This window comes from Paroedura picta, chromosome 6, assembly GCF_049243985.1.
Source record: "Paroedura picta isolate Pp20150507F chromosome 6, Ppicta_v3.0, whole genome shotgun sequence".
In the NCBI taxonomy this organism is placed as follows: domain Eukaryota; kingdom Metazoa; phylum Chordata; class Lepidosauria; order Squamata; family Gekkonidae; genus Paroedura; species Paroedura picta.
This window is the reverse complement of record NC_135374.1, coordinates 79659337-79670939: the sequence shown is the minus strand read 5'-3', so window position 1 is coordinate 79670939 and position 11603 is coordinate 79659337. Positions and strand designations below refer to the sequence as shown.

Here is an 11603-nt window from a genome sequence, read left to right as displayed (position 1 = left end):
AGGGGCCACTGCCGGCCGCTTCTTCCCCCGCCGCCCTTTGTTTGGAATGTCAATGCAGTCCAACCCCCCGTCGCTTTCGACCCAGCCCCTCGGGCTGTTTCCTCCGCCCACAGCTCCGGAACGAAACTCGGATCAGCTCCTGGGAAAGTTGCACGCGCTCTGCGGCTCGGGCGCCTCTGCCGTGGGGGCGAGCATTTTCTCCTCCCTCGCGGGTAAACCTGCGAAGCCAGGCACACGTGCGGAAAGCGAAAATGGATTTCCTGGGGCCGCTTTGCTCCTCCTCCTGCCGGGCAGTTCTGTAGTGGGCTGCCCTCCTCCGTTTTTGGATGGGTTGGATGGCTGGGGGGCTGCCGTTTGAAAGAACAAAACGGGCTCGGGAGGAGGAGCCAGAGCGCGTTCGGGGCTTGCAACCCCCGTCCTCCGCCCCTCCTCCGCCCTCCCGCCCTCCCTCCTTCCCCGTAAGGGAGCTGGCTGGAAAGTCTTGTTAGGTATGTGGTTCCTAGGTCAGCGGCACGCTGGGTCGAGCTAGGAAGGAACTTGGGGACAATTTCAGGCCGTCATGGAGAATGTGGAGTTTCGAAGCGGCCCGGAGCGATTTCCGGACAAAGAGCCGAGGCTGAATCCCGTGTTTTTGGACCAGGGACAAGCCCACCAGCAGCTGTTAGTGATGGGGGAGCAGAGGGGAGTCGATCCGTACAAATTGGTGGAAGTACAGTTGACTGGCGGAGCTCCCTGGGGATTTACTCTAAAAGGAGGAAGAGAGCACGGGGAGCCGCTCATCATCACGAAGGTGAGAGACGCCGTGCCTTATGGATGGATGGTTGTATGTATGTGACGCCTGGTGTGCGCTCGCGTGTATGGTTCCCTGCTCCTTTTGTTTATATGATCGGACTGGTGAATAAATGCTGCGGTGCCACCGTGGGTTTCAGAGCCTGATGCTGCTCGGTTACCTGAGTGCGCGAAGAGGCTTTCTGGGAACGCTTCGTAGTTGGGACTTGGATCGACCCTCAGGTGAACACTTTTGAAATTCTTCCCAGTACTTGACTTCCTTTGACTTCCTTAGGACAGTTACGAAGGAGTGTTGTCTGCAGGGCTACATATGACGGTTGCTGACAAACTGTCCAGTATTGTTCTTAAATACATGCTCAGTGCATGTTGGGGAAGGGAGTGTAAACAAAGAGTGTAAATAGAAAAGTAATTGGACAGTGGCTTGGTTTACTCAAACTGTATTATAGATCAGCCTTATTGGGAACAAGGAAATGGTTGAGGATTATTATTTTATGACTGGTAATGCTTCTAGTTTCATACTCCCTGGTCCAGTGCGTACTTGGAATACATCCCATAGATATTAAGATAACTTCCAGTCATGGTGTAAAGAGATTGTGTACACAAAACCCACCTGTTTGTTAATCTACAGGAACTCTCCTGGTTAATTTCTACTTGCCACTGACATTGGAATAGATAGTAGTATACATATTGAGACTCTGTCTACCTTTTATCCACTTCTTGAGGACAAAATCGCAATCCAAATGTGTCCAAGAAAGTAAATCCATGATATGGAATCTTAATTTGCCGGTCTGGATTTCCTGAATTGTCGCACAAAAGTAGTCCATTAAAAATGGTCAGTTTCTTGTGGGAACAGATCTGTGTCCTCTGAGTCCTCTCTCCCCACAGAACAGTTTCTCTTTTTACTGTCACTTTGCTTCTGTCTTTGTTTCGCACCTGCTAGACAGACATTTTATTGAAGGATTATCAAGGTTTTATCTAAAACTGAACATTTCGAGATAACTTCCTGACTTAAGTTGTTGTAGCCTAATTGGGGAAGTGAAACTGGGGAAAGAAAAGTTTTGAAATACCTTCTATTGATTCTTTGTGGTGTTAGTTTCATTGTTGCTTAATGAATACTGAATTAGATGGTTGTGTTTTCTTGGAGAGAGTTTTCTTCCCACCTTTCCTGAGCTACGGCAGCAATCTTATGCATACTTACCTAGAAGTAAGACCCATTGAATGTAGTATGTCATCTTTCTGAGGTAACATGGATAGCCTTCTGAGGTAATATGGATAGGTTGGATTGCACATGTCACTGTGGCAGTTGGATGGCCATGTTGGTGGGATACTGTGACCTATGATATAGGGAAATGTCAAAGTTTCAAAGGAGATTTGTTTCTCTTTTCTCCCTAACTCTTGAGTGCCTCTGCAAGTTTATGTGCTTTGTCATGTTTGCTCCACTGTTAACTGGAATGTCCCGGATTTTTATCTACTTGCCACTTTTTCAGTGAACCTAGCCACATGACCTGTAACCACAAAGGCTAGATCTAGCTTAGTTTAATTGGCCAAAAAACATTAATTTGCATATTTTCTTAAGAAATGAGAATTGATAGTATTCCTTTTTGAGAACTAAAAGCACTTAGTGGCTGATAGAAGATAGTTTTCTGTGTAAACAGAATGGACACTTAGGCCTAGTTGTTGCTGTGGTAATAAACTGGTAAATCTACACTGCAACTGGAGATGTGGGTCACATGACCGAATAGTATAGAATGTATAGAAAACTGGCATGTCAGAAAGAAGGTTAGACTAGAACTTGTTTTCTACTTAGAATTTGATAGGGAGAAAAACGTTAATCATATGACCCCTTCTTCCTCATCACTGTAAAACAGCTCAGGAACATGCTTACCATTTCAGGCCTAATTCAGCTTTACACAATTACTTGCAGCATAAGATAATGTATGAAGCAACTTGGCCTACATACTGCTTTACCACATTAAATCCACCTACCTGCATGTCCCAGTGCCTGGTAAGAAACTGTCTCTTTCTGAGTTCAGATAACAGTTTCACGCATGTAATTTACCACAGTATGCTCAAAAAACAGTCATATTTTTCATCTGATGAAGCATTTTCGACCTCTAGGATTCCTCATTAGCTGTATAAGTGTTTGGTAAACATGATGTATATATGCCGATGCATATAGGAAAGGTTAAAGGTAAAAGTATCCCCTGTGCAAGCACCGAGTCATGTCTGACTCTTGGGGTTGACCCCACTCTAGCGTTTTCATGGCAGACTCAATACGAGGTGGTTTGCCAGTGCCTTCCCCAGTCATTACCGTTTACCCCCAGCAGCAAGCTGGGTACTCATTTTACCGACCTTGGAAGGATGGAAGGCTGAGTCAACCTTGAGCCAGCTGCTGGGATTGAACTCCCAGCCTCATGGGCAGAGCTTTCAGACGGCTGACTTACCACTCTGTGCCACAAGATGCTCAGTGCATATAGGAAAAGCAGTGCACAAATCTGCTGGCCTCGATTCTCAGGAGGAATTCTCAATTCTTCCTAGAATCTATAGCACTCTGAAAGGATTGTCAGGAAATACTCCAGCTCCATATCTCACAAACATCTCAATAGTAAAATACCGTTGGGCCTTCTCAAGAGCACGTTTTAACTCATTCTCCTCAGCCTCCCTCGAGGGCAGGTTTCTCAATTGTCCGCTGGAGCTAAGTGTATGCCCCTGTGATAATGCCCAACATGAGACAATTTCACATAACTTATATTGTCCTTTTTATGAAAGAATCCATGAATATCTAATCCTACCTTTACTATCCCACTACACTAGACATTCATCTTTATCATCTCACTCTAGTTAAGTTTTTTCCAAGAGATAAAGACCCACTTATTTCTAACATGGTAGCAAAATTCCTTTACATCTCTATTAGAACTAGATTGAAAAGAAGGTCTGAACGATAGTAATGGATAGGCCATCTTATCACTTGGGTTAATGGACTGTTCTAGAAGATGTATTGATTCCCTGTCCCTGCAGTTAACTTCCTTGAGGTTTCCTTCCCCCTTCTTCTTTACATGTTATAACCCTTCCCCCTACCTATGATAGCATATTATTTGTTTCCATCAATACATGGTTTTTCATATTTTTCATATTTTTATGTAACAATACTTTTGTATTTTTTCACTGCTGGCCTCATTTGCAGCGAAACACATGTGATCCCCCCCCCCCAGTGTGTTCACCTTAGGGAAACATGTTACTTGTATGTGTCCATGTGGTCTGGAATATACGTACACAAACCACATGCATAGAAGCTGCGTCCTTGTTTGGATGAACGTCCAGTGGACAAGGGCAGAGCCAGAATCCTGTTTCCTGCTTGTTCCAAGTGTTGGCCTTGTAAATCATTTAGCAGGATAGGATTGTCAGTTGCACTTGGTTGGTAATCTGCCACTTTGTAAGGTGTTTGCATTCCCTCTGGTTTTGATCAAAATGCTGTTGGGAAAATGCAGTTGACATGAAAGAGAGGAAATGTTATTGCATTAAGTAAATGACACAAGATAGCGAAATTCAAAGGCTAACTTTTTCAGCCCATAGAGTTCTCGCTATTCAAAGAGTCAATAACGAGCAGTACATCTGTTTAAAGGAAGCTGCTGTGGAAAGTGGCCAAAGACAGCCAGTTTGGTGTAGTGGTTAGGAGTGTGGACTTCTAATCTGGCATGCCAGGTTCGATTCTGCACTCCCCCACATGCAGCCAACTGGGTGACCTTGGGCTGGACACAGCACTCATAAAACTGTTCTGACCGAGCAGTAATATCAGGGCTCTCTCAGCCTCACCCACTTCACAGGGTGTCTGTTGTGGGGAGAGGAAAGGGAAGGTGACTTTAAGCTGCTTTCAGCCTCCTTCCGGTAGAGAAAAGCAGCATATAAGAACTAACTCTTCTTTTTCAAATACATACTGCTTGAGGGATTATGAAGGCTTTCTAGTAGATATTATTAGGTGTATTAAATGCTACATTTGCATATTGTGCAAATTCTCTTTGGTGACTGTTGCATGTTTAATATTAATCATGAAACACTTTAGGTCCATTTGGACAATTATTACCTATATATATATGGGTATAGCATGAGAACAGCATGATATGTGTGCACGTTTGTGTTGAAGGCAGCTATACAATTCTTTAAAGTGCACTTTCCCCTTTCAAGTAATGTTATGTATCTTTTAGATTATCCTAGTTCAGCTTCCCTTTGATTACAGCAATGGTCTTGCTAACATTTGTATGATCAGGATTTGGGTCAATGGTGAAAGTAGATGGGAATGGACAGGTTATTGATATGGGAAAAGCTGCAATCTGCTTTCATTTATGACCAGGGCCTGGTGCACCACGTGCTTCAAACTTCCTGCAGCTTCTGAAAAACTGTGGGCAGAATGGTGCTATGTGAGAAGAATTTTTTATCCTGCATAGGGTTTTTTTGCTCTTTTGTTTTTCCTAATAGTACCATCAAAAGCAATGTATCTGTTGTCAATTGACAGGAAAATCCATCATTCTTCATAGAAGGTAAAACCTAACATTGACTTTTAAAAGATATGCCAAAAAGAGTTTCATTGTGTTGAATATTTAATACTGTGGAGTGCAGTCAGTTTGGTTTCTTTTAAGTTTTGCTTCCACTTTGTTAGTCTAAAAGGAATTAGTAGTCCAATTTGCTAGTCTACAAGAAATTCAGAATTAGGAAAAGGGTCAGGAAGTACACTGTGACCAGCATGCACAGGAAAAGTTTGCAGATGTTAACTGCTGGAAGAAAGAAAACTATGTTTTGGCATCATCGTGTTGGTTGCTGAGACACTTTGTCTTAAACCCCAATAATGGGGTGGAGTGACCCATAACTGAGTGACTAAGCTGGACCATTTCTATTATGTGTGCAGACACAGCCCCAACCAAAGTACAAAAAAAGCTTCATCTGTTTAATCTAGTTCCCTCCTCTCCCAATAGTGCAGAAATTTGCACCACAATGTTTAAAATCTCACAGGGCTAGAGATTCATGGCTAGTCTAGAAAAATAGTAGTTTGGGAATTTAAACATTCACCTCAGAAACATTATACCTAGTGGATACAAAGCAGGAGAAAAGAGATTTGAACAGAAAAACTGCATCCCTCACACAACATACTTTGTTATGATTTGTGAGTGAAAAAGGTTAATCATTTATTTTCTTTATAGTCCACCTTTTGCACTGAGACTGAATGCAGATTACACAATTGTTTTCAGCAGCGATAGAACTGTGAAGTAGTTTTTGAGATGGGGCATGCACACAATTTGAGAATAGTTCACATTAGAAAAATGAAACTACTCCGTTCCACAGAACATCATTGAAAATATAGCCGTTTCCCCTTCTAATTATTCCAGTTACTAGTTTTAGGCTGTAGAATAATGAAGTTACCTGACAAATAAAATGTGTACAGTGAAGCCTATAGGATGTGCACAGTTTAATAAGTTCACTCTTATATGATGCAGCAGGGAAATACTGTCTATGTTGAAATACATTTTAATATGCAATCTTAAGATTTAGAATTTGTGTAGAATTTTGAAAAATACTTTTAAATATGCATGGTAATTTTGAGGCAACTTCTTATGGAAAATACATAAATCAGCTGCTGCATCAGTTTTAACTTTATTTATTTTAACGAAATACTAAATGACCAGTGCAAATTAAAATGAGCAAGAAAAATGCAACTATCAAGCTTAATGCTGGGAAGTCCAAGTAGCTTTATATTGTAAGTGCCTATATTATGGAGTAAATTTTTTAGGAAAAATGGTCTACTCAGTAGTCTTTGGGTCCTTGGTTGGTGTAGAAGATGTGTCAAAGTGTGGGCTGATAGGCTGCAGTTTCTTGACATCCCTTAGTCCCATCTCTCCAGACCCTATTTCTACCCTGGAAGTGTTGAAGAGTTTAGGAAGGTTTTGCTAGGCAAGAAAGACGACAGAGGGTCCCTCCTATTTATCTGTTTCTTGTTTGGCTTCCAACTTGGAGTGAGGGCAGAAGAAGAACGATTATGAGAGAACACCCAAGATCTCCAACTTTTCTCTTTGGCTTCCACTAACTTCTGTTGTTGTGCCTGTTGGTATCTTACTGAGGAATAGAAAGAGCCAAATGGCTTATGGTTGATCATTCTGTTTATACCCCACAACAAAACATCCCTGAAGAAACATAAGCAAACTATTTGAGTGGTGGAGTGTATGCTGTGTCAGCTCTGTGAGACATTTTAATGTTCCTAATATACTCCCCCATGACCAGCTGCACTTTTCAGACAGCTATCTCCTTGTAGAGCTCCCCCCTCCTTGGAACTGTGTGTCTGGTGACGGTAATGTCCAGCTCTTTGGAGAAGCTCAGCAGAGATAAGGCAGAAGCCACTTGATTCATTTAGTAAGACATTTGACATTATTTTATTTCAGAGGATCTTTCTTTTTATTGTCTTGAGGGACCTTTTTAAAATGTGTTTTCAAAGTATTGTTTCTCTGTTAGCCTGGATTTTAAGGAGGTATGGCAGGATGTGAACAGTTAAAATAAATAAAAGCTACATTGCTTTTCTGACACACGAAGCTTGAATAGTGGGTATTTGTCGATTATTATAAAAATGAGTGCCACTTGTTTTTTGGGGGAGTGATGCTTTTATTCTGTTGAAAAAGTCGAATTGACTTCTGCCCATGTATTATCACAGAAAGTGTTACAATTTATTCTTAGAACGTCTGTGAATAAAGACAAGCTTACTACTTAAAAAACAGTTCTGAAAAGAAAATTAACCTTGTTTAGTAACTGATCTTGCCCCCTTCATGAAGTAACAACACGAACACATTTAACCTGATTCTTTTTAAAGCTCACGTTAACTTTTTCAGAAGTCATTCTGTTCTCTCTCATATTAAAATGACACTAAATTTTATTAAAAATTCACTGATAGGAGACTGTATTAGTAGAGTTTGGAATAGCAGACCAGTTAACTTGGAAATATTTTGAAGTTGCAGGCAAGATTGAATGGATAACTTGGCTTGGTAACACAATGTAAAACGTTCACAGTACATATTTGGAGAGTTTTGGTGAATTGTTAAATAGATTCCTTTCTGTGGAGCCCTATAGTGAAACTGCCTACAGCAATAAACAGTGAATGAGTCAAGCTGAGTCTGGTGCAGTACTTTGCAAGAGGAGCTTCCAGGTGTAACTTGATTTGTTGGAGGAAGTGGGTTTGCTGACTCATCTGCAGAGCCCATGTGAATCAGTGCTTACGTGATGCTTCCAGCCCCTTTGGTCCGAATAGGAAAGGCAGCGCATAAATATTTTCAGCTGAAAAATAAGATACTTTATTTATTTTATTTATTCATTTGGTGTGATAGTGAAACTAAACTTCAGTAATCTTGATAAATATTTTCTGTCTTGCTTTAACCGCATAAACATTTTCCTGTGCCTCAGACCTGGACTCGGATTTCATTCTGCTGCTTCAGACCAACACAGCTAGCCACTTGAACCCATACGTTCACATTGTAATGCAAATCGACCTTAGAAACATAGAGTCATAGAGTTGGAAGGGACCATGCAGGCCATCTTATCCAACCCCCTGCTGAATGCAGGATCAGCCTAAAGCATCCACGATAAGTATCTGTCCAGCTGCTGCTTGAACACTGCCAGTGAGGGGGAGCTCACCACCTCCCTAGGCAGCCTATTCCACTGCTGAACTACTTTATGAAAAAAATACCTGATAAAAAATCTGATGAGCATACACTTAAAGCCACTTTTCTGTTTTTCACATGTATGTACTAACAGCAGAGAGGGACTGAAAATCACTTGGTATATATGAACTTGGCCTGAATACCCAGATGAGTAGCTGGGGGGTATTAAAGGTCTGTTCTTAGGTTATCTTTTTTTTACAGGTCTACTGCCAGAGCTGAATTTGTTGAGAGAACATTGTTTGGTGGATCAGTAACAATAATATTCATAGGCTGTTTTTTTTTCAAATGATTGAATGTAGTGTTTTCTGCATACCTGAGTAGGCTTCAGAGTTTGCAAAAGCCATCACCTGGTGAGTGGATGTCCCTGTCTGTTATTCCTCTGGTAGGCATTGGATCATAAAGTTTACTATTAGGAAGAATGATGCATTTTAGCATACTGTCTTTTGCAAGCTTCCCATGCTAGAACTGAGGCGTAAAACACGAGACCTGAGGTTCTTGATAAATGTACACAAATGATTGTCAATCTCCGGGCTAAAGGGTTGTTGCTTCTTTTTAGGAGGGAGCCAGATTGAGGTTTAACTGCTAATGCATGCAACATTTATAGCCATTAGTATGTTTTTAATGGCTGTTTTTTTAGGTGGCAATGTGAATGCTTTTCTCAGGGTCTGTAACTTGGAGCAAGGCAAATATGTGTTCCATTATACCTTTGGGTTATCATCATAGTCATTTATAAATGTTTAATAAGGGAGTACTTGCCAGAGCTGTAGAGTCAGTTTCCAGTTTTCACTCTGTTCTATTTCAGAGAGAACCGGTGGTTTGTCACATGTAGGTGGAGTTGGCATGTCTCAGTGAACAATGGTGGGCAGTGCACCTGGAGCAACTGCAGGTGGCAAGCAACCAAGGCAAGTGTTACTATGGTGATAAAAAAACACTAGCCTCAGTTATTCAAGCAATATTGTAACTGTAGAAAGCACAACAGTTCTAACTTACATGGTGCATATCAGCTAAGTGACAAAAAATGTGCGCAGGTATAATTAGTGCAAATGAGGCATTTACTAGACGCCAGATGCATTTGCAATGTGAGAATTAAACACCACTCAGTGCTTCTGTAGGGACTTTTCAGAGTGGCGTGTATTTTGTACAAATGCATCTTTTAGGAAGGGAAATCATGTTCCAGGAATATGAACACTATATACTATAAGCTATGTTCTCTGTGTTCACAGTCCATCACATACATTATCTCAGCAATCCTTTTGTCAGCCCCTCCCATCTTCTGTATTATCGTCTGTGAACATTATTGTAATAAAACATGCATGAAACATAACTTGGGTTTAGTGTTTGGTTGGATTTTGCCAGCTTTTTCACTAGTGTTAAGATGGAGGGGCTATTTCCCACAATTCGATTCTTCACTGTAGCCTATTCACAAAACTTTTTGTCCACATGCATCCTGTGATCTCTGAGAAAGCTGGAAAAGGGGTCACAATAGTACCCTTCTTCTTCATAGTAAGGAGGAGAGCTGGTAAGATTCAACCCAGTTTTTCCATTGCGATTAAAAAATCTTCTACCAAAAGCAAAGACTACATTTACATAAAAGGCACTCACTTTCCTATCATTTTTCTGTTGCTGCTCTGTGTATGAATAAAAATGCAGTTCTAAATGTACATGTATTTCTGGTGTGTGAAAAGCAGAAAGGTGGGTTCAAATGCGCTTTTGCTGGTTTTTCTGAATCTGTGCTTGCCATATGGAAAGGTTGATCTGGCATTCCAACATTCCCACTGTTCAAAATGCATGTGTGATTTCAGTCTAACAGATTTAGTGAGGCATAAGCCTTCTTTGTTTCTCCCTGATCTTTTGTGTGTTGTACCATCTCACTGTTTATATCTTCTGCACAATTGAGGACTTTAGTATTATTATTACTTACTCAACTTGTATACTGCCCCTCTTGGGCTTGGGCCAGTATACTAAGTAGGATAAAACAACCAACGAAACAGCAACTGTAGCAGTAATAAAACAGTTAAATGATCAGCAGCTAACAAAGCCTCCCCCCCCCAGCCCTCCCCCATGTGGCCTGTAAGGTTGGTAAAATATGGAAGCAACGGAATGAGAGGGAGGTCCGTATGGTGCCAACCATTGGCCTGGTGGAAGAGTGGTGTCTTACAGGTTCTGTGGACCTATGACAGCTCCGTCAGCACCCTGATCTCAGACGGCAAGTCATTCCACCAGGCAGATGAGTTGAGGCCAGGTGGGTATCTTTGGGGCCAATTTATTATTTGTACAGCCAGTTCTTAAATGTGTTTATGTGTTTGTTAATTATATCCTCCCTGGAGGCTCAGGGCAATTTACATAAAACGTTGGCAACAATACAAGAAACAGTCCTTTAACATATAGATAACTATTAACACTGATAATTGTTAGAATGGTAACAGTGCAAACAGGTCCAGGAGCAGAACGCATTGATGGATTTCTGTGAGGGAGGGAGCAGGGCCCCTGCAGATGTTGTTGGTGGTTATGCTTGGTCTCAAATGCCTGGCAGAAGAGCTCCCTTTTGCATTTCTTCCTCCTTGTCCATTTTCACTGCAGCTTATTAGTCTGGAATGAAGTAGAACGTTGGGAAATTGCTTACCGTCTACCTTTCATGCATGAATGGCTGTATCCAAACCAACAGCTCCAGTCTAGCATTAGGAAAGGTACCCTTCTGCTCCTTAAATAAAAACATGTGAGTTGTGAACAAATAGCAGATAGCCACTCTGTGGTATTTCAGAGGGGTAATCACTGCTCTGTGTACCTGTGAGGCTGATGAGTGTCAGCCACTGCAGATAAACTGTACCTGTGGGCCAGGATAGCTTAGTGAGAACTGAGGCTGGTCATCCACTTGCTAGCAGGAAACAATGAGCTTGATTGCTCTTCTGCATTCTGATAGTATCTTGTGCATCACCATACTTCCATGGCTGAAATTATTCGGTATATTTCTTGGATTAAGTCAGTCTGCATGTGTTTTGAAATGTGTTTTATAGCATTCTAGTGTAATGGTTCTTCTTGCAGAATTTTTGCCTAACATGCTAATGATTTTTAAGGTACCATGTAGTGGAAGATCCATAGTTTCCATGTTGGGGAAATGCTAAT

At 41.4% G+C, this 11603-nt stretch overlaps 1 protein-coding gene across 5 annotated transcripts in view; it reads left to right on the top strand.

Moving 5' to 3' along the window:
• Positions 1-21: 21 nt before the first annotated feature.
• Positions 22-11603, top strand: part of SHROOM2 (shroom family member 2) — a 143887-nt gene continuing 132305 nt past the window's right edge. For all 5 annotated transcript variants that reach the window (XM_077343268.1, XM_077343266.1, XM_077343267.1 and 2 more), the window contains exon 1: positions 22-790. In XM_077343268.1, the coding sequence (XP_077199383.1) occupies positions 560-790 (231 nt within the window). In that variant the 5' untranslated portion in view covers positions 22-559. The remainder of the gene's footprint in view (positions 791-11603) is intronic.